At 43.7% G+C, this 24,048-nt stretch overlaps 1 protein-coding gene across 2 annotated transcripts in view; it reads left to right on the top strand.

Moving 5' to 3' along the window:
* STXBP5 (syntaxin binding protein 5) overlaps window positions 1-24,048 on the top strand; it is a 210,609-nt gene that overhangs the window by 16,102 nt on the left and 170,459 nt on the right. For both annotated transcript variants that reach the window (XM_056852557.1, XM_056852558.1), the window contains exons 3-4: window positions 21,807-21,888; window positions 22,300-22,400. In XM_056852557.1, the coding sequence (XP_056708535.1) occupies window positions 21,807-21,888; window positions 22,300-22,400 (183 nt within the window). The remainder of the gene's footprint in view (window positions 1-21,806; window positions 21,889-22,299; window positions 22,401-24,048) is intronic.

Consider the following 24,048-nt stretch of genomic DNA (forward strand, 5'->3'; position numbering starts at 1 on the left):
AAAAGAAACAAACTCCAGTTTGCCCTGGTACCCAGGATGTCATGGGATATCAGAGTTTGATTCAAGGCTTTCCTAAATCAGAACGCTTTCTGTTGTGCCCTGTGTGCAAGGGAGAGGAAGGGCACACGTGAGCATGACAAATAAGCTGTGTGTGGGTGCACCATGAACAGAGATTTGTTGTGGTGTCTAAATTGCCCTCTCTCAGCCTCTGCCCTCCATCTGTAATATGAGAATAACAAGCTACCTCACAGGATTGTTATTTTAAGGGTGGAAACTATATATAGTGTGAAATATTTTGAATGCATGAAATTACTACATGGATATTACAGATCTTTGAAAAATTAGCCAAGCAATAGATAAATGGCAGGGATATTGCTGTTGTTGGACATAGCAGTTTATGCGAACAATGTGAAATCGAACATTCAAATAGGAATCTTAAATGTAGGTTCAGTTTGATAATTACTTTTAACTTGTAACAGTGAGGCGGGAGGTGCCATGGCTCAGTGGGTAGAGCATCAGGTTTGCATGCAGAACGTCCAAAATTCAAGCTGCAGTATCTCCAGTATAAAGGATCGGGTAGTAGGTAATGTTAAAATTCTCACTTTGAGATCATGGAGAGCTCTTGCCAGTCAAAATATATGATGTTGACCCTAATAGATCAGTGGTTTTACTCAATATCAGGCAGCTTCATGTGTTCAAGTAAAAATGTAACTGTAAAGCTACACAATATAGTAAAGTATTAATTTAAAATTGCTTTTTAAATTGCATTGTTGAGACTCATTAAGGATATCTATTTACTTATTGTTTCCTACTGCCTTTTGTTGAGCTCAAGGTATCTTACAGCATAAGATACATTCTAATAGAGAATTCAGAGAGCCAGCATGGTAATAGTTAGACTGTTGGACTAGGACCTGGGAGACCCAGGTTCAAATCCCTACTCAGCCATGAAAGCTTGCTGGGCAACCTTGGGCCAGTCACAGACTCTCAGCCTAACCAACTTCATAGGGTTGTTGTGAGGCTGTAATCGAGAAGAGGAGAATGACGTATGCCTCTTTGGCTCCCCATTGGGGAGCAAAGTAGGATATAAATGAAGTACATAATAAAAATTCAATGACTTCGAACCAAGCACAACTAAATGTCTGTACTTTCCAAAAATATTAAGAGCAGCAATAATAAGCAACTTGTAATAGTAAAGTATAACTAGACCTATAGACAGCATAAAATGTGAGTGAAAATTGGCAATATGTGGGGGGATGTAGATAAGCTGTGATATTGATGTTTATAACCTGATGTGATTACCTTTAAGGGGAATATCCATAGAGTGACTGTGACTTGTAAATATTGTACTTCTTTTAAAATAATTATATACAGAGGAATGGATAGCTGTAAACTGGAATGTGATATAACTGTTGATATATATAACTACAGATCCAGTGTGGTATAGTGGTTAAGAGCAGTGGACTCTAATCTGGAGAACTGGGTTCGATTCCCCACTCCTAAACATGAAGTCTGCTGGGTGACCTTTGGCCAGTCTCAGTTCTCTCAGAACTCTCTCAGCCCAGGCGAATGCAGGGAATGGCAAACCACCTCCAAATGTCTCTTGTTTTAAAAACCCTAAGACGTGGTTGCCATAAATTAGCTGTGACTTAACGGCACTTTCCACCATCATGTATAACTACAGGAATTTCCACATATGGAGCTGTATAATGATTACTTGTGAAATTGTGTAAAGCCCATTGTCCTACTTTTGCATGATTCTTAAAATGTGAATCAATTCATATGCACCTTAAAATGATGAAATCTTATAGTAACTACAATAAATATAAATAGTGAGGGACCAAAGAGACATGAATTTTGCTAACATAACAATGGTCATATTTAATTTAATTAAGTTGGTCATCACTTGTGTATAAGCAAGCCTATAGAACAAAATATTAATACTCTAAAATGTGTGTTAGATACATTTTCTGTCTAATACAAATTCTAGAGTACTCATACTAAAAGTTTATGGGAGATTCTTCCATAAAATTTTAGTATGAGTATTCTAAAATTTATATTAGACAGAAAATGTATCTAACACACATTTTAGAGTATTAATATTTTGTTCTGTAGGCTTGCTTAAACTCAAGAGATGACCAACTTAATTAATTTGGAGAGTTATTACTAAAGACAAACCCTTAATTTGAATTTGATTTGCTGGCTATATTTGTGGTGGAAATCTCCATCTAAACACTGTGATACCTAAGAAATTTTGAGTAAATACCTGCGATAGGAAGTGTTGAAAAACACACATGAGCAGCTTCTCTGCAAGTCTTTTGGTGCTTTTGAATGGTTCTGCTGTGCATTGACTATAATCAGCAGGGAATAACCTTCTCCCCCCACTCCCACCTGGGCCAAGGGATTGCATTACTCTTTATGTTTTGTGTGCTTCAGTGCCTAACACACTGGTGTTAAATGAAAAAGCATGTAATAGTTGCTAGGAAAGCCAGGACAGTGCATAGAAAAGGAAATCTATGTGGGAAGATCAAGCTACAAAGATTCCAGGGTGGCCTAAAGTTAACTAATTAGATCATGTATACTTTAAAGATTCAGTTAGGAATATAATGTAATAACTCTGATGCCTTTGGATAGGAAACCAAAGCAATCCTAAATAAATTTCCAAATAATTCAGCCAGGTCTATGTCATCGCTGCCTAGTGTCTTCTTGCTACTTGGGATAAGCCATGTGTCCAATTCTCAGTTCTGCTGTTCATTTACGGAAACGAAACATACATTGTTGAAACAAAAGAATTTCCTGTTTAAAGGCTGTTCTCAAATAATTGGTCTGAGTACTATAGTATCACCTCAGTATTTGAGCAAAGAAGACAAAGTGAAAACAGGTGTCTGTGCTGCTTTGATATGTGAAAACGCATTGCCTCACTCTGTTGGTTCGTAGTTGTATATGTGCAGTTGTATTGCTGTTTCAGTGGAATGGCATCTGCTGTCAGTATTTTAATAAATAGTTGTCTGTAGTAGTAGTCCTCCTGTCTTGTGCTGTTAAACTCAGGACTGCATTAACTTACAAAAGCTGCTTTGCAAAAACACTAGTAACTTGTAGTAATCAGAGCTGAATTAAGCCATTTCTCAAGTTGTAATTATTTCTAAAGTTTTCATCCGATAGAATATTCAGATGGTAATTATTTTTCCCATATGTTGAGAAAATAGTTTTAACCTTTGATCTTTTGCTTCCGGATGCTCAATTGAAAAAACATAAGGGAATGGACCGACTCATTGAAAGGGAAACATTTTCTAATCTTGTGTATAAATTTAGCTGTTTTAGATTTATATCGTGTATCAGGCATGCAGATTGTTAAAAATCTAGAAAGACTTTCATTCCAGTTGTATTCATATTTCTCAAAGGAGTGCAGTCTTATTTATGTAGGCATGAACGATAAAAGTTCAGAGGTTGCTTCTTGATGCCCTCCCCCATGGTGCATGGCATACCCATCCATCTAACACTTACCAATCCCCTGTATGGAGTTGCATTGCTACAATGTGTGCTCCATCCAGTGGAGATGCTGCATAGGGCCTTGATGCTGTAAGGTAATAGATGCTGTGAGTGTTTGGCCAACAGTCCCACAGGGCATGGCGGAGTAGGTGTTGGTCATCCTTCACTATGGTTGTTTATTCTGTGTCTGCCACCAGCTGGGGCTCAGTGGAAGAGCCTTTGCTTTGCATGCAGAAGGTCCAAGGTTCAATCCTAAGCATTCTGCAGTTGAAAAGACCTGGCAGTAGGTGATGTGAAAGACCTGAGATCCTGGAGAGCCACTCCCAGTCTGAGTAGACAGTACCGACTTTGATGGAAGGTCTGATTCAGTATAAGGCAGCTTCATGTGTGAGGGATCCCCTGGCCAAGAACCATGCTGATAGCATGGTATGAGGCTGCCAGTATCTTCCCCCCCCCCACTACACACACCATAGGCAGCATTCCTGGGGATATGCCTCATTGCATGGCATGGGGGTGCACTGCTGGGTGGACCTGCCTTGGGTTGCCCTAATAAGCACATTGCTAACCCAGATGTGGGGGATCTGCATACCAAAGACAGTAGATGCAAGACTTCCAAGCTTACAGATTCCCTATCCAAAGTTTTCCCTCAGACCTCTCTTTAGTTATGAGTAAGATACTTGCAGATTTAGAACAAAGGTACCACCTCAAATTATGTACTGATACCAAAAGGAAATGTGCACCCTCTTTCTGGGGACTGAGAACTCCATCTTTTCCAGTACTTCCAGATTATTGAAAATTCTTAACTATTCCAACCTTTTGAAGACTCTTCTAATTGGCCAGACATAATTTTTTACCCCTTAATGAATTATTTGGCAGATTCTCAGATAGTCCAATTGTACAGACTCTGTTTGTGTGGAAAGGCAAAGACTGAAACTCTTATCCATTTTTATTCAGCTGTGAGTTATATTCTTATATAAGACTTTCTTTTATTACTCCATTGATCTCACACTTTCCAGCATGTTCACATGACTATCATCTAATATATTTGCTGTCTAGTAAAGACAAGGCAGTTACCCTATCTGTAGCTCATTATTTAACAGCTGATTTGAAGATGTGTCCAAAGTCATAATTAATTTACTCTTAAATGCTTATTTGCATACAGGTGCTCATATTACACTTGAACTGGAACTGGGTCTGCATTGTGGAAGTGGCCCTGAGGGTGAGTGTGAAAGGGAAGGAGGAAATGGTTCCAGAGTCCTGGCCCTGATCACCTGTCAGGGGTGTGCTGCTGTGGCTGTGTCACCCATTCGGTGTGTGTCTCTAGAGATGAGTTATCTTTAAGTGTTCTGAACCCAAGACAAGTTAGTCTCACTGTTAACAACATTTACTCTCCCCCTTGGGTGTTTATGGTAGGTGGTTCCTCTGTGATGCTAAGTGCCCCATCTGTACATTTCCCACCACCAGAGTACAACAAGTGTGTATGCCAGGGGCCTGAGTGACAGGACCCCATGTCATATGCCCTATCATCATCTAGCTGGAGTGTAGGAAGTGCTGTGCTTGGATGTGGGGATGGTGTACCCAGCTGCTGGGGAGGGATATGATTGGCTGTTGCCATAACTGACACCTTGAGCTACTCTGCAACTTTGGGTGGGTACTTGGCCTTCGCTGTTGCTTGGGCAGCTATAGCTATTCCACGATTTTTGCAGGAGTAACTTCACACCAGATTTGAGGAGCATTCCTAGGCTGGAGAGGCTTAGGGAGCCGATTAACTCCATGCCCCTGTAAGAAGGTATTTCAGTGTATCTCCAGAGCACTTCTCGTGCCTGGACACCACACTGCTGAGTCTTTCGGCTATTCCAGTATTGACTCCTGGATATCTTCCTAACCTATTTTGGCTCCAGGGTTCACAATTGCACTGTGAATGAGATTGTTTCTGTGCAAATAATACACTTCCCTTTGTTTACTATAGTGTCTGTTTTCTACCTGCAACTTTTATTTTTTGATGGCAAAAATTAATGATGCAGCTGCAAAGGTAGCAGAGGGTTCAACACTTTGCCCAACGCTTGAGAGAGAGCTGCATAGTTGCAGTTTTACTTGTAAGAAAACATAGCCATTTATACTTTCAAATTGCTTAAATATGCCCAATAGTACAATTGTATATTTTAAATTATTAATTATGCACTTATTTTACTGCTTTAACAGCATATGTTTAGGTTTGATAGGAAAATAAGTACAACATATTTTTCAAATTTCCCTTGAATTTCACACACACACACCCATTTTTTCCTTGTGGCCTCATAATTTTTGGAAATTTTCAAATTATTTATTTTTATTAAAACTTTTATATCTGATTCAATTATATGTAATTCAAGACCCCTCAAAAGTCCTGGCAAATATTGCTAGCAGTAATTAGAAAATAGAGTGTTAAAACACAGAACCTTGAAGGCTAAGTAACAAGTCTGGTTCCTACATTTTTGGGCTGACTCCTAGAATCAAAATTTGTCAAGCCTGACCTGTTTTGAGTGGGGTGGTTCATCTTGGAAGATTGCCAGGTGTCTGGATAGCCTGTAGTCTTCGGAGCTACATAAATGAGGAGGATTTAATTCCTTGATGTGAGCTTGCCAAAGCAAAGCAGGGACTTGAGGAAGAGTTCTAATAACGTCTACCAAGAACAGATCCAGACTTCATTAAGTTAAAGGTTGATGATAGAAAAGAATATGGCAAGAGAAGGGAGCATTGTCTTAAGTGCACCTTGATTGACCTGAATAACTTGAATAATAGTCTAAGCATTCAGTGTGTAATTCAGTCTTTTCTTTGAACTTCCATTGTGCCATGGACCTTCTTTCTGAGGTTGTGGCATACCCTGTAAGCTGGGCATTGCACAAGGCAGTCATAATTCAGTTGAGTCAGCAGCCTGTTCCTACCTATACTTCTAGTCAGCTTCCTAACTCTTTCCAGCCTGGGAACTCCCCTTGCTACTGCAGCAGGACTATGACACCTTTTTTGGTGTGGCAGCCCTGCTCTTTTCAATGGGGGCTTTCCCCCCATTTTCACCTTTTTTATTTTAAAAAAGGCTTTTGTATTCTCCGTGGCGGCTGGGAAGCCTCTTAGGAGGCGGTGTGGCTGCGCCACTCCCAGATCCACCCCCACTCAGGAATCGGCTGTAAATGCGCAAAAGTCCTGTGATCAGAGAAATTTGTTGGACTTTGTCTACGCTATGGGAGTGTAGCTATTTTACTGCTTCTTGCCTGGAAGTAAGTGACTAGAAATCACTTGAAAGTCATGATATTAACTCAAGAGATAAGGTGTTGCTTCTGTGAAGTGTAACCATTTTATTGCCTCTTGCCTGGAGTAAGGTGAAACCTCACTCTGTTTGAATCTGCTCTGCATCTAACACATAATGCAGTCTTTAAGAGGACTTTGCCACAGGACATGTTTTCTCCCTTCCCAAAAGTCTTTTGAAAACAGTATTTTAGGCAGCATCCAGCCTGAAGAAGAGCTCTGGCAGACTTTGAAACTCACACCCTATTATGCATCATTGGGTTGGTCCTAATAAAAGGTATGATGCAAATTTGTGTTCTAGATTTTTGGATTTTACTTTTAGGTTATTATAGCTGTAAGCAACTTTATTAAATTACAAGTCAAATGTATTTTTATTTTTTACTTAAAAGGTCTTTAGTGCTGAAAAACAGCAATTTAATTTAAGAAAGAAAAATAAAGCCAAGAGCCTTAAAACCTCAAAATCCATCTATTGTGTGTCAGCATTTTGTTGGCACAAGAAATAAAAGTTTCATTAATATTAGAACAGGCATATACCAACTTTTACATACCAACATTCTTTATAAAGAGGTCAGATTTGCCATAGAAAATCCTTTTGATTTATATTCTGATTTGATTCTACATTAGAGATGTTAAAGCCCAGAAAAACCCTGGGAAAATTGGGGGGGGGGGACTTCCCAAAGCCTTTTTTTCAGTTTTTCTGATGGAAAAGTTGAAAATTTACGGGGTACTAAAAATATCTATGAAATATTTTATCTATTGTAGCTGACTTAGGGTGACTGTAGGATTTTCAGGGCAAGAGCTGGTTTACCATTGCCTGTCTCCATGTGGGCTGAGAGAGTTCTGAGAGCTCAAGCTGCCCCGTGCTACCAGGCCAAAGCCCCCACCCCACACATGGTCGTGCAAGTGGCCTGGCAGCCCCGCGCTACCCAGCAAAAGCCCCCGCCTGCACAAGCGGACCCGGTGCTGAAGCCTTCCCCACTCCCTCCCCAGCCAGCCCAGAAAAGACCGGGGCAAAGGGGGACTAGGTGCCTTGGCTCAGCGGGCCGCATGTTTGACACCTGCTGTAGACATATATAGCTCTTAAATTCAATATGCATTTCTGCACCTAGAAGGATGCCTAACCTTCATGAGGGGAGCATGCAGAGTTTTCTTTGCATCTCGACTGTTGCATACATTTTGTTGTCCTTTTTACCTGACTGTTCCCTTGTTAACCTTTTCACCTTTCTCTCAAGCCACTGTGATACATATACTGACAGTTTGGGTAGCTAGTAGTTTATTCTGCCAAGGTAGCATAGGCTGAATCAGCTTGCACCTTTCTCTCAAGTATTGGGTATGTTTGCAATTTTGCTTGCAGAAAACTACAGCATGTCAGGCCTGTATCTCGGTTTCTATGTTTACTTTCGTTTCTCTGCTGCACTACTCAGACTCAAGGACGATTACACATACCAAAGCTGTTTGAAGTCCTGGGAACACAAATCCTGGGAACTGTTGCTCTGTTTATGTTCTATAATCTCCCGCCATTTCTATGCTTCTTAAAGCCAAATAACGGACAGCTAACTCATAGCTGTCACCCTGCCTTTCATGCACTGTATTGCCTAAATGACCAGTAAAGCCATCTTCTTGGAATCTGATTGTCTCTGTGGTGATTTCTGGTTCGGTGGGTCAAGAGCTGACATTGTGACAGCTATCTCTCCTCATCGATTCATCAGTCAGGCTGGAGCCCTGGAGGGTTCGCCTGCCACTCGGATGGGAGCTGTGAGGGCGCTCTCCGAGTGAACCGTGACCGACACCCCGGGTTACCCCCCCCCAGCCTCGGGAGGACAGTTTCCCGGAACCCTGGAAGTCCAGTTGTGGACCCTACCCTTGGAATCCTCGTCGGAGGACCCTAACCTCCTACGGGACATCGTAGCTGAACTATTTAGGACTACCTCTGAGGTTGGCCGCTTAAACGGACTGATCCAAACGCAGTGGCGATCTCTAGTAAGAATTCCCTGGATGTCAACATCGGAGGATTTTAATGCTTGTTTAGACCTCCAGGACTTTGATCGGTTGCTGGATGATGCTCGACTGGCAACTGAGGATTTACAAATACTAACTGGTTTGTTGGATAAACTCATTGCCCGTGAGACTCTCCCAGCCACAACTCTGCGGCGCCCCGTCACCTTGGAAAAAGGAGCCATGGCGGGAGCCGCACCAGCAAGTTTTTCTCTGGTACCCAATGCAGCTGACTGTCAAGCTGAAGCCAAGAGGATCGCTATCCAGACAGCGCTCCTCTTTACGGATTGTACAAAAGATACCACGGTAGCCACCTTGTCTCAACTTCTGATCCCGACGTTCGGGACCGATGCACCTGCGGTTGCGGTCCGAGTACAGCCGTTGTTAGGGGGGGAGCCAGACCCCCTCCTCGCTCTCCTAGAGAAGGAACTTTTGCCGCACGTTACCGCAACTGCCGCTTTGAGGCTTGAAAGTGCCCAAACTCTTGCGGATAGGGAGGCTGCTGAAGCGGCTGAGGCAGAGGCCAAAGCTCAAGCAGCAAGGGGCAAAAAGCAGCAGTTGACTGCAGATCACGCATGGACTGGCGGCCTCCCCAAAGATTCCGGACGGAGCGATCCTGCGGGGGGACTGTCGTTTTCCCCGGTATTCGCTCCATCGCGCACTACCCAACGCGCGCGCCGTCTCGCTGAACAGCGTCAGGACTCCGAAGAGTCAGAGGAAGAGGACTTGTATGGAGACAACTCCCAATGGGCCACGGGTTTTCGGGCAAGCAGAGCTCACCGTACAGGCGGTCCTGGGGAGGAAGTTCACCTGTTGCGAGCCCAAAATCGGGAGTTATATGACCGTGTGGATCAACTCCAGGATCAAATGGAACGCTTGCTTCAGGAAAACAGGCAATTACAGCGGGCCCTGACAACCCCGGCACAACCCGTTCAACAAAGGGCCGCAGTACCGATTCAGCAGGGAGTACAAGCTCAGCCACCCGCTAACGTGCCTATTCAACCCTTGGTCCCCGGAGCACCCGCTCCCGGGGCACCTGTGCAGCCGGGACCACCCATGCCTGGTCCCTGGAAACAGCTCAAACTAAAAACGACCTACGATGGATCGCTCGAAACTCTACCCTGCTTCTTGCATCAAGTGGACAGTTATATGCGAGAACAAGGACAGTTCTTCCCTACAGAAGACAGCCGAGTCCGCTACGTGGCTTCCCTTTTGACAGGCAAAGCAGCCGACTGGATGGTGCTCCAGTTCGACACACGGTCCCGCTCTATTCGTTCCCTCAATAATTTCATGACTGCCTTGCGGAGGAGATTTGAAGACCCCTTTGTGGGGGAACGAGCCAAAGCAGAGCTTCTACAACTCAGACAAGGCTCTACACCAGTCCGAGAATTTGCCGACGAATTCCAGAGACTAGCAAGTAGAATTGTGGACTGGCCGAAGCCACCCTAATTCACTATTTCAGGGAAGCCTTGCACCCTGACATTCTGAACTGGTCGTATATGCGGGGTGACCCCGACACCCTCGAGAATTGGATTCTATTAGCCGAGGAGGTGGAAAGCCGTCGGCGCTTTATTTCCCTCGTCCGCCAAAGAAACAGGGAGAAAAGTGTCCAAAAACCCCAGTCCAAGGCGCCACTATCCAACCTGCGGAAGCCCGCACGCCCATCTCAGGACCGCGAAACACGGTTTCAAAGGGGAGCTTCCCTCACCTGTGGGGAACTGGGCCACTTTGCGGCAGTTTGCCCCCAACGCCCAGATACCTCTCGCCCCAGCATGCCAACCCGAGCTCGAGGACGACCTCAACGCAGAGGCACTGCGGCCACCCGCAGCGCAGCGCCGGGAAGACCCACACCCTCTGCACTTCACGCTGAGGACTCGACCAACCTATCCACATCGAACGACCCCGCCGGGTCCCGGATTACAAGTGCCCCATTGGGGGACAGCTTTCCTTCTTCTGATGAAGACAACTCGTGGAACCCTCCAGCTTTGAACCTGGAAACCCCCCTTGATTTGTCAAAAAACGGCTTCGGTCTGTGGTGAGTGGAGCGTCACCACAGACCCCTGCAGAATTTCCTGCTACACCGAAAGCTCCCACTAAGGTGAAAGAGGTGGACACCACCGTTTATGTGGACGCAGTTTTACAACATTACAAAGGGGGTCCCCAACTACCTGTGAAGGCACTCATTGGCTCTGGTTGCGGTCGCACTTTAATTAGTGAGACCACATTTGCAGCACTCAAAGTCAAGTCTGAAGCTTTACCAGCCCCCGTCCAATTTGCCCAAATGGACGGCAGCCATTTCAAGGGGGGCCCAGTGGATCATCGCACTAAAGGAGTGGCGATGGGTATTGGCTCCCACTGGGAGCAAATAGACTTTACCATAGCCCCTATCCGATTCGAGGTGGTCCTAGGAATTAATTGGATTAAAGGTCATAGTCCCAATATAGATTGGGAGACGAACACTATCTCCTTTACCAGTTCCAAATGTGAACAGCACCGACAGCACGTCGCGGTGCTGGCTCCACCCGCTCCGGCATTGACTTCTGATACCCCATCGCCGCCGTCCCTGCCCGATGCATACCAAGACTTTGCCGATGTCTTTGACATTAAAGAATGCGATGCCTTACCACCCCACCGTGCCACAGACTGTGCAATTGAAGTAGTGAAGGACTGCACACTGACCAAAAGCAAGATTTACCCTATGAGCGCTTCCGAGCGCACTGTGCTTCGGGACTTTTTGGGTAAAAATCTTGCTCGGGGGTTCATCCGACCATCGAACGCTCCTAACTCTGCTCCTGCGTTCTTTGTCCGAAAAAAGGAGGGCGACCTGCGTCTATGCATTGACTTTCGAAAGCTCAACGCAGTTACCCAAACCAACGCCTACCCCATACCATTGATTTTGGATATTTTGGGACAGTTACAAGAGGGATGTATATTCTCCAAATTGGACCTAGTAGAAGCTTACTACCGCGTCCGTATCCGCGAGGGGGACGAACCCCTCACTGCCTTCTCCAGCTGTTTTGGAATGTTTGAATTCCTCGTGATGCCCTTCGGGTTAAAAGGGGCCCCGGGGGTCTTCATGCAGCTCATCAACGAAATCCTACATGATTTACTGTACCACGGGGTGGTGGTTTATTTGGATGACATCCTTATTTATTCGAAAACTATGGAAGAGCACGTCACTCTGGTCCGGGAAGTTCTGCAACGCCTGCGCAGCCACCAGCTCTTTGCAAAATTGGCTGTGCGAATTTCATCAAAGCAAAATAACTTTCTTGGGATATATAATCTCCCACCATGGCCTTAGCATGGACCCAGCTAAAGTCCAATCTGTTCTCGATTGGGCCCCTCCCTCCACTCGCAAGCAAGTACAACAATTTCTGGGCTTTGCTAATTTCTTTGCTAATTTATCCCTAACTTCGCCCAAGTGGCGCTGCCCATCACCGACCTTCTGAAAACGAAGGGCAAAGGAAGCTCTGCTACCTTACCCTCCGCCAAGATACTGTGGACTGATCAGTGCTAAGCCGCCTTTGTAGCCCTCAAACGCCTTTTCACTTCGGAACCCGTGCTACGGCACCCAAACCAAATGTTCATTGTGCAAGTCAATGCCTCCGATGTGGCGATGGGAGGAGCGCTTCTCCAGAGAGGAGCTAATGGTCTCCTTCATCCCTGCGCTTACTTCTCAAAGAAGTTTGCGCACTCCCAATTGAACTGGCCCATTTGGGAGAAAGAGGCATCAGCGGTTCACCATGCGCTTACTCTATGGTGGCAATTCCTAGAAGGATCTAAAGTCACATTCGAAGTCTGGACAGATCACAAGAACCTAGCTGCCCTCACGGGGACCCATAAATTGTCCGCAAAACAACAGCGTTGGGCGGACTTCTTTGCTCAGTTTCGTTTTGTCCTGAAACATGTACCTGGAAAACAAAATGTACTCGCTGATGCTCTCTCCCGATTGCCTCCGTACCCGGTGAAACTCGATCGGCCAACAGATTATTTACGCTCGCGCAAAGAGGAGCCCTACCCGTGCTGGCTATGCAGATCTGATCCCAGACTCTGCCCCCACAGGGGAAACAATCGATGGCCGACGCACCCAACCTTCCGACCCAACCGGCCGCCCAGCCATCTGCACTCAAGCCGCCTGCCGAGCAGTCTGCACCCGACACGACACCGCACGTAAGCGCTTCCCCCCCATCCACCCCCGTCTCTGATCCTTCTACTACCGCAAAAAAGGGGGGGTTCCCATCTCCGATTCCTTCTTAGACTCCCTTCGGGCGCAATGCTCAAACCCTGCTCAAACCCTGCCTCCGGGTGTAATCGAACAAGGGGGTTGCTGGTATAAAGATTTGAAATTGTATGTGCCCAAAACGCTACAAAAAGAAGTCTTGCGTTTAGCTCACGGAGTAAAAACGGCTGGACACTTTGGGTTCCTGAAAACCCTCCACCTAATGCGCAGACAATTCTGGTGGGGGGGATGCGTTCTGATATCGACTCATTTATTCGCAGCTGTCCGGTTTGCGCCACAGTCAAACGATCTCAAGGCAAACCCCCAGGGCTACTGCAACCACTTGAAATTTCCAGCAAACCCTGGGAGGTGATCGCTATGGATTTTATGACGGATCTCCCTCTCAGTGGGGGAAAAACTGTACTATGGGTAATCACTGACTTATTTTCCAAGCAAATACATTTGGTTCCATGTGCGGGGATCCCTTCCGCTCAGAAGTTAGCCCGCCTATTCGTGTCACATGTCTTCAGACTACATTCGTTTCCGCGCAAAATAATCTGCGACCGCGGAAGTAGTTTCGTTGCTAAGTTTTGGAAAGCTTTTCTTAAGCTGGTGGGGGTAGAGCAGGGATTATCTAGTGCATACCATCCCCAAACGGATGGTCAAACCGAACGTGTCAATGCTGTATTAGAATGTTATTTGCGCTGTTATGTCAATTACCACCAAAATGACTGGGTAGAACTGTTACCTTTTGCGGAATATGCCTACAATAATGCTGTTCATCAATCTGCTGGTTTCAGCCCCTTCTATGCAGTGTATGGACAAGATTTCGGTCCTCTCGCCCCTATAGAAGGATCCGAGGGGGAGGGGGATTCTGATATTGCCTCGTGGGCATACACCCTCCGTACAACATGGCCCTGGCTAGTTAGCAACCTGGACCGAGCCAAGCGCAAGTACAAGGCGCAAGCGGATAAACATTGTTCCCCCAGTCCGAACGTGCAAGTGGGTGACCTGGTATATCTTTCCACAAAGAACCTACGTTCCACCCGTCCTTGCCACAAACTCAGTGCCAAATACATTGGCCCATTTCCAATTACCCGTCTCATAAATCCAGTCACAGTAGAGCTGTCTCTCCCCAAGACTCTGAGGCGTGTTCACCCTGTTTTCCATATCAGCCTCCTAAAACCTCATGTTGCTTCCTCGCAATGGCACCCAGAGCCGCCTCCCGAGCAACCCGTAATGGTGGGAGGGGAGGAACATTTCGAAGTTTCCAAAGTCCTAGATTCCCGTATACATCATGGGACCTTGCAATACTTGATCCGCTGGAAGCACTTCCCCCCTGCCTATGACGAGTGGGTTCGCGCACGAGATGTCTCCGCCCCCAAACTCGTCAACGCCTTCCACACAGCCTACCCAGACAAACCAGTCCCCTTTCCGGATGGGAGGGGGTCTTAAGGGGAGCAGGATGTCAGGCCTGTATCTCGGTTTCTATGTTTACTTTCGTTTCTCTACTGCACTACTCAGACTCAAGGACGATTACACATACCAAAGCTGTTTGACGTCCTGGGAACACAAATCCTGGGAACTGTTGCTCTGTTTATGTTCTATAATCTCCCGCCATTTCTATGCTTCTTAAAGCCAAATAACGGACAGCTAACTCATAGCTGTCACCCTGCCTTTCATGCACTGTATTGCCTAAATGACCAGTAAAGCCATCTTCTTGGAATCTGATTGTCTCTGTGGTGATTTCTGGTTCGATGGGTCAAGAGCTGACACAGCATTTATAACATTTAAATTCCATTAATATGTGAAATATTACATGTGAAATATTAGTATTTTTTCACACAACGCATAGTTAAATTGTGGAACTCCCTGCCCCAGGATGTGGTGATGGCTGCCAGCTTTGAAGGCTTTAAGAGGGGAGTGGACATATGGAGGAGAGGGGTATTCATGGCTGTTAGTTCAAATGGATATTAGTCATGCTGCATACCTATTCTCTCTAGTATCAGAGGAGCATGCCTATTATTTTGGGTGCGGTGGAACACAGGCAGGATGGTGCTGCTGCACTCGTCTTGTTGGTGGCTTCCTGGAGGCACCTGGTTGGCCACTGTGTGAACAGACTGCTGGACTTGATGGGCCTTGGTCTGATCCAGCAGGGCCTTTCTTATATTCTTATGCTAAGTAAGTTACAATTGATATATCTTATGTTGTTAAAGCAGGAAAATTAGGTTTGATAGAACAATAAATATTGCATATATTTCAGTTTCCCCCCAAATTTGTTCCCCTGAATCATTCTTTTTCCCCTCTGTGGCTTCAAAATTTCTGGAAATTTTACATTTCCTTTGCACATACACACCCAATTTTAGTCTAACAGCCCATTCCTTAGGGGGGTTGGTGGTAAGGTGGTGGCCAAAGGCAGCACAGCTATGCTGTCTCCAGTGTGGCTTGCTGCCAATGCAGCAAGCTGAAAAAAAAGGGGGGGGAGCATATTTTAGGGGAAAAAACAGTGGAACTCCCTGTAAAGTTCCACAGGGCTGCGCCACAATTTTGTAGGCGTAACTGAATGCCTGCAAAATGGCATGTTTCTGGCCCGAAAGAGCTTAAGAAGGCAGCTCTGCCCCCGGGAATGCCCCCCAGATGCCAGTGTGGGGAGATACACTGGGAAAACACCGGTGGGAGGTAGCACCAGCTGGCATCTGTGCCAGTTGGCATGGCACAAGTGGCATCGATGCTGGTGTAAGGGTCATGCCGACTCCTATGTGGCTCCACCCCTCTCTTCAGGAATGGGTTGTAACTTGATACATTTTATCAGGAAAAAAATTCTGTGGTCAGTAAATTAATTTTCACGGTAGTACTATTATATTTTAATGAACAGCATAATTCTCTTTTTGTCCTCAGCTTCCTTTGATGTAAATCTTAAAATCTGTTTATTTTCTTAGACATTCTTGTTTAGTCTATGAATATTAGTCCATTGATACTTTCTCGAACCCTATCAAAGTACATGAGATTTGCATAATGAAAGTCCTCATCCATTGTGTATTTTATAAAAATATAATTTAAGTTAAAAATCAAAACAAATTGTAGTTTCTAATTAGTTCAATAAGCATTGGCAAAAAGTACAATATGGATATTAAGATATAAGAAAGATTGTGTTTGAACAGCATCCGAGAAAGTTCAAAAGTGAACTAGTAGCCTCTGAAATATCAAGGCAAATTTCTACAAAGTTGGAAGTTTAGAACTTCTACACTCGATTGGTGCCATGAAAAAGATTTTCCTGAACACAGTAAAGAAATTCCCTTGGTATATCTATTTTCTTGTTTTTGTTTACGAACCATCTTTGCATATCAGAACTGTTATACATTCAAACATGATGGAAGCTGGAAATTGAATGCCTTTAATTTATTTCCCTTGTTGATGCTCTACAGATTGTCCACATCTGGTTTGATATTTTCATAAACCAGTTGGCAGCAATATATGCTAAAATGGTTTTTGGATCTAATAACACCAGCGTGGTTTACAGTGGGTACTATGTATCTGTAGTAACTTTGTGTGTCATCTTAACAGTAAATTTAAGTTTTACATATAAGAACATAGTATTCCATTTTACAGGTTCAGTATTATTGCTTGATATGACAAGCAAGTTAGTGAATTATTAGGGATTGCAATCATGCTTCCTGAAAATGTCTTATGCTGCTTGTACTGATTTTGGATGCTTGTGAATATGGATACATGAAATGACATTATGGCTGGCATCCCATCCGGAATCTTGGAATTGGTTTAAAGGACGAATCCAAAGCTACTGACCTGATTCCACCCTTACAGATTTGAAGACACAAGTTTTCTGAAGAAAGGGTGGCAGTTTCTACTGATTTCCCTCCTCCTGCTGCAGCCGATTGAAAGGCTAGTCCTGGGATCAGCAGACGCCTATGAACAGTATAGGAGGAAAATTAGAGGTCTGCAGTGGGAGAGAAGAACTGATGTGAACTGTTATTCCTTACTAAGAAAACAAACGTGCTGTTAAGTCTTTGTAACTGTGTGGCTGGATATAGGCCAATGTGAATCTTGAAAACTGTAATTAATTCAAAACAAGACAGTTTTAGATCCAGGAATTTTCTGAACAGATCATGCATCTGTGACTGAGCTAGTCATTCCAAAATGGTTGAATATATTGGCTTGCTGTAGGTTAAAGATAATTGTGGCATGTATAGATGAAAAATTTGAGATACAGAAATACAGTTACCCTTTGGACATTAAAATAACACAGGTGTGGTGATAATGATAGTGGTGTTCATGTGATTATTTTTATGCATCAATATAATTCTCAATATGTCCTGATCTGTGGATACTTAAATACAGACAGAACAAGCAAGACAGATAATTTCTACAAACCCGTTCTTCACAGAAGCCCTACTGAAGTCAGTAAGCAAGATAACTTGCTTTCTCATAATGTTGTAGGAGGAGGTTAGAATGACAGTTTGATAAGTCTTGTACATATTTAGGTCTGATTGTCAAAGTAAGCAGGTTGATATTTTGTCACCCTTAGTACATAACTTTGTTTTTCTTTGTAAGGGATCAATGTGTCTGTATTTGTGGATTCTCAACTCTGGAGGACTTACCTCACTTCATCCTATTTTGCCCATTGTATGCTGGCCCCAAGGCTAATTTTTTTGGCAGGAATATTATCCGGTATTAATACAAACTCATATGTGGAGAAAATTGTATTTCAGTTATCTGATATTCATGCATATGCATCATGGAGTCTCTTTGCTTTTACAGCAAAGAAAATAAGATTTAATGTGGTATCGAAAGGAGCAGCTACTTATCTTTTAAATCGAAATGTTTTAGTATATTTCAATATCTGTTTTAATATTTTATTTGTTAATCCATTGTATTTGTATTATTGTTTGTTTTAGTAAATTGTGGTGTCAAATGGCTATATACGATTAAAAAAATCTGATTCTAAAGGTAGTACAGCATGGATACTTCAGCAGATGAAATTGAAAGGGTAAAAAAATCACCAGGTGGTTCTGTCATGTCAAAAGTGGTTACAAATATGTAGTCAAAGTCAGGCAGAGATGGAAAGACTATTACCATAGTGATAACACAACTGGAAAACTGTAGGGTGCATAAGAGTTCAATTTATCCAAATAAATAATCTCTAGAAACAGCACTTCTATTCATGGCTGTGATGCTTGTCTAATACTGCAATCATATGCTTACTTTCCTGGGGAATAAGCTCCTTTGAGGATTTGTTTTTGCCATCAAGTCACACCTGACATATGGCGATCCCTGGTGGGGTTTTCAAGGCAAGACACGTTCAGAGGGGTTTGCCATTGCATGCCTCCGTGTCACAACCCTGGTATTCCTTGGAGGTCTTCCATCTAAATAGTTGTCAGGGTCGACACTCCTTAGCTTCTGAGATATGACAAGATTAGGCTAGCCTGGGCTGTCCAGGTCATGGCCCTATTGAGGGTAATGGGACTTATTTCTAAGAAGATTATGGACAGCATTGCACTAAAAGTATAAGCTCATAAAGTTAGTGTTTTACATTTCAACCTCTTTTTCACAATGCCAGCTTCTGCCAGACACCCATTGTGAAAAACTTCTCCCACTTATCTGTTACTGAACTTTTTACACAACTCTTTCAAAAGTTTTCTTATATGGAATCATAGAGCAGCATGAAAAAACAGTTAGCATTTTAATGCCATTATATCAGTCAACACTGTGCAAAATTTAGGACATGCGTAGGTGTAATCACCCCATTTAATGAGGGATGTCTTTAAGAATGATAAAAGCAGCCCTGCTACATGGGTCCATCTAGACTGGTGTTCCATTCCCTATTATACCCAATGCTTTTGAATAATCCAGAAGCACAGCATCAAGGCCTTCTCTGCTGTTGTGTTCAGCAATTGCTCTCAGTGTCTTCCTTTTAGTGTATTTTTATCCTGCCCCTCCTCCAACAGTCTCTTCCATTTTTATCCTCGCAATAACCCTGTGAGATAGGTTTGGTATTTAATAAGGTAAATATTATGTGTGGATGACTTCAATATGTATAGTAAAACTGGCTCTCAAGTGAAGTAAATAAACCCTGAAAGGAGATTTGATTCCCCCTCTCTTGTCAGTTACCTCAACAGGTTCAAGGCTGCTCTTTTCCCACACAGAGCACCTTTCCACAGAACGTACACATACTGGTTAGGAAGGATGGACCCTTAACAGGGTGCTTATTTGTCATACTAAAATAAGCTTTCTTCCCTAAGCTGACCCCCAAACCCTAACAAAAAACCTGGCTAAGCTTACACCCTTTCCAGAGTCACTAAATCACGCCCCAAAGAAGAAAAAGTTTTCTTCATCCTACTTAAGCTCAGGCTGGCTCACCCCCTGCAATCCAGTGGAGTTTCATGGGCTCTGTTTGGCTGACAATCACATGGATTAGCATGAGGCTAAATCACAAAAATTGGTTCAGAGCACTGGAGGAGAGGTGAGACTTTCAAGGATTGCCACAGCTACTGGTGTTAGAAACAGTGGGCTTAACTGTTAAACATTTTAACACAAACTACAGATTTGTGTTAATTCTGCAGTCATTTTATTGAAGTACTTTTAATTTCATGTAAACTGTTTCCATCTGTGGAGATTTTCATAAATGTAAGTAATGGTGCACAAGCTTCTTAAATACTACGCAGAAGGGGTGTGCACTTCAAGTTTTGTTTTAATTTAGTTTAGGGGTTTTAGAAAGGTCATGATTTTCATTATCCCAAAATTTCAGGAGTGTTGATACTGCTCTGGAAATGTGCTTTGGGAACATTGTTTGGGTTCAGGAGTATCAGCTCTTCAAAATCATGTGCTTAAAAATGTGATTTTTGGTGCACAGAATTTCCCACACCTCAAGGGACCAGGAATGGTATGGGAGGAGGGAGAGCGCATGTGTACCCCTGCTGGGTTGTGGCACCGATGGTGCTGTGGACCTTTTAACTTTAAATTCTTAGGTGGTAGACCTTTGGTCTGCTGACCTTTGGAATCAACAGGTGGTAGACTTGGCATCCACGCTTGGAGGCTAGGTCTACCAGCTGATGGACAGTAGAGGTTTGAAGGGATGTAGCACAACAGCTTGTTTTTAATACTGTGGTATAGTTTTAATAGTAAGCCACCTTAAGCAGAACTCTGAAGAGGTGGCATAGAAATATAAATAAGAGCCATGGCAGTGGCAGCCAGTCTAGCTGTGGGCTCCTGCTCTCCCTCAAAGGCAGCAGGAGCTGCGAGGGAGAGAGTGAATACACCTTAGCTGGTCGGTAGTATCAATGTTGTTTTGGCCCTTTAAGCATCCCTTTAAACTTCTGCTGTTGTCACTGGGCAGTAGACTACCTTCATTGAGATCAATGGGGAAATTTGCTAGGAGACTGGTAGAGCTTTAGCAGGAGATTGACATCGGGATCTTTAAACCTATTTTTACACAGATGAGCACATCAGGGGAAAAGGTTCCCAATAAAGGCGCTTTTATCAATGTTAAGGGTTCTATTAAAAATAATCAAATTTGCATACACACAGGAAAACACACAAATCCTGATACATACAAGAACTAGGAAAATAAAGGTATGAGGGGATGGACACAAGGATTAGTGGTTCCCAGGGGGAAAGTATATTTACCGATATGGGAAGTGTGGTCCAGAGAGAGGCAGCTGCATGGAAATGAGTAATGACCAGCATTTCTCATAAGGAAAGCGAAGGAAAACTGTACATGCTAGTATAGGGCTCACGTTTTGGATCCAAGGAAAGAGTTCGCAATTTGCCATGGTGAACAGGGAGATATTTATACCCGAGAATGTATCCTGGGACAGTATGAAGTCACTGATAGACTGGTGGACAAAGGCATGATTACTCTTGATGATCTTAGAAGTTTTAGTAAGAAAATGACAGGAGGTGAGGTAGATCAGAAATAATGTTTGGGTACTTGGGTTAAGTATTCCTAAATAGCGGCTATGGATTTCCAGATGAGGGTGAGGTCTGGGAAAATATCTGTCAGGGGAAGGATAGAATGAGTCAGAAAACTTGGTTCCTGGTGGTGTAGAAACTTGGGTTTATTTGTGTCCATTCCTGATTCTCTGAATGGAGTTTTGTCTCTGATGAGATTATTGAGGTTTGTCTTATCGGCTGCAGGAGTTGTCTAAACAAATGCTGAAGAAGGCTTGCTTTTGTCCTTTTGTTTCCAGGTAGTACCTGGTGTCCTCCCAAGGGGAAACAGTAAAACAAGCCTGAACTTGCCCGGTCAGTTCTGTAGCTAGGTACACAAGATGGATGCCAGGATACCCCATTTTGTCTCTGGCTATACAACAGTGGTTCATCCCTGCACAATTGCCCCAGTCCTGCACACCTTGCCTGGTGTACCAGGTAGCCTAGAGCTTTCAGGTGCCCATAACACGGTGACATGCTCTCTCTTTCTTCCTCTTACCATGGTGCTCTGCCTCTTGCTGCATTCACTAACCCCAAACACTCCTCAATCTCAGGAGAAAAAAAATAGTTTCCCCCTAATTTGCAAGTGGTTTTTGTTTATCTTGGGTATTCCCAACCCAAAACAAAACAGGCTATTTTGGGCATCTTTTTAGTTCATGAATATCCAAATGCACACCTCTACTATATATCACATTTGCTATGAGGACTAGGAATTCTGCTTTTAGGTTTAGTGCATGACGGGGCAAGAAACTTTCTACACCCATTTCCCATGGCTCCTGCCTCTGGATGCACTGGTGAGGCCATGTTAAGAACTAGATATATTGCAGAACTTTCTTTGTTTCCAATGGCAGTTATTATTCCTTAATGAAATTAATGATAGTTTTGGTCGGCCAGGAGTTGAATGCTACTGCCAGCATGACAGTGGAGCAGCTGTAATCCAGCTTCAGTTCCTGATAAATGAGGTTAGTGAGTTTGTCACACACAGTGCTATTTTGTATAAATTGGTCAAGTTACATTTTGGGTTAATGTATTTAAAACTTGAGAAGGTAACTTATTTAGTGCAACTGGCTATACTTGAAATGTGTATTAAGCTAAGTAGCCTCAGGGACTTTGTAAAGTACTGACATCCTTTTTTTGGGTCTGCAAATAGAAAACATTGGTAACCAATTATACAGTGAGTTGTAGGGTATTTATTTTTTTGTAAATTGTGGACCTATTGTGCTAGATCTTAGTATTGGTCTGTGGACTATCAATAGGAGAAAGGATAATTGATACATTATTATTATCTATAGTTTACTAACAATAAAATATTGCTCTTTTGAGATATATAACTGAGTTTTAAATTCTTTTGCAAACCTTTCTGTTCTTCTAAGGGAGCCCTTGTGAGTGCCTTGGCTGATGATACCGTACACTTATGGAACTTGCGTCAGAAGAGGCCCGCTATACTGCACTCCCTAAAATTCAACAGAGAACGGTAAGAATTGGAGATTGTTTAATCTTAAACAGTGTTACTCAGGTGTTGCTCAGGTGTTGCATGGGAAGTGCTTATTCTGATGAAGAGGTATAAATCTATGAGTAGAAAGTACTTTGGTCCTGTACTTTTTTGACTGCAACCTATAGTGCACTACACAAGTTATGTGCAAGCACAGAAAAATGTAGAATGTAGTGTAAACACAAAGTACTTGCTAGAAGAGAACAGAACTGGCGACCTCAGAGTCAAATGCGGTCTTTTGCTAAGTATAGTGCCCATCAGGGGCTCAGTAACTCTTTTGTTGGTTGCCACTTAATTGGGACTGAAAAAAAGAAAATTATTTGCTGACTGAAATACATGACTGGTCAGCTGAATGTAGTTTCTTGGAGAGTCACAAGTTGTGCAGGCAATACTGACCTTGATGTACTGATGGTCTGATTCAGTATCAGGCAACTTCTTGTGTTCTCCAGTCTGTTTGTTGGAACTAAACCTGATTTATGGGATTTAAGATGAGCTGTCTGATTAAGTACACTGGCAACATTGGGAACATGAGGTTTTAAAGTGTGTATCATCGTGGATTTACATTTACTTGTGGTACATGGACTTAATTTGGAAAAGTTTTCTGTAGACTGAAATAAGAATTTTGATTTATATGTAGACTGAAATAAGAATTTTGTTGACAAGTTTATCATGGAAGATTCTTCAAGTATGTTTCTATAGTATGAGATTAAGATTATTTTACTGTGATTGAAATAAATGTCTGGAATATCTAGCACTAAAATTATTGTTTGGTTAAACCTTTGTGTTATAAGAGCCCCGTGGTGCAGAGTGGTAATGTGAGGGTCTCTGTCTATGTGTCTCTGCTTCCCATCACCTGCTTATCAGTGAACTCGTAAAAGCAGTTCACACCTTCTGGTCTCAGGCGCCAGGCCTGACTGCCCCAAGTATCTCCCCCCCCCGCTGTTCTTCCTGTCAGTACTCCCTCAGGCCGATGCGGCCTTGGAAGTGTGATAGCTTCACCAGACTTCCTGGGACTCGTCTGATGTTTTGTATTATGCCAAGCTTGTAACTTCCCATAACAATAAGTGTGAACCCCAGTGCCCCAGTGCCCTGGAGTCAATATATTCTGTAAACCCGATTAGCCCCTCACTTGCAACTTGCTACCTGTGCCTGTCTCATCTCCTGATGTCTTCAATAAATCCTTTGTTTCTTTATCAACGTCTGAACATTTGATTTGGAGAAGTAAACTCAGAGAGAAGGGATCTCTCACATTAAGTTGCAAGTCTTTGCCTCTCGAACTGCTGCTGTACCTTTTGGGACAGAATGCCAGGCGACGAGGAAAACACCCCTACTACCCCTGACGCACCGGACGAACCGGTGGTGCCGGAGAAACCGGACCCCAAGGAGGAGGGTGCCAAGCCAAAGAAGCCTAGGGATCCCATCCCCGACCAAGGCCGGGACGGACGTCCCCGAGGACTTTTTAACAATTGGCTGGACTCCCCCAAGGGTTGGTCTCTCTCCCGAACCGCGGCGAAGGATCGCCGTTTGGCCTTCCCCAGCACGGGACTTGAAGGGGACCCGGCGCGCAAGGAGGCCCTGATGGAAGAGGAACGCAAGCAGTGGCAGGAGGATCGCCAAGCTATGCAGGAGC

The sequence above is a fragment of the Euleptes europaea genome, chromosome 7 (genome assembly GCF_029931775.1).
Source record: "Euleptes europaea isolate rEulEur1 chromosome 7, rEulEur1.hap1, whole genome shotgun sequence".
NCBI lineage: Eukaryota > Metazoa > Chordata > Lepidosauria > Squamata > Sphaerodactylidae > Euleptes > Euleptes europaea.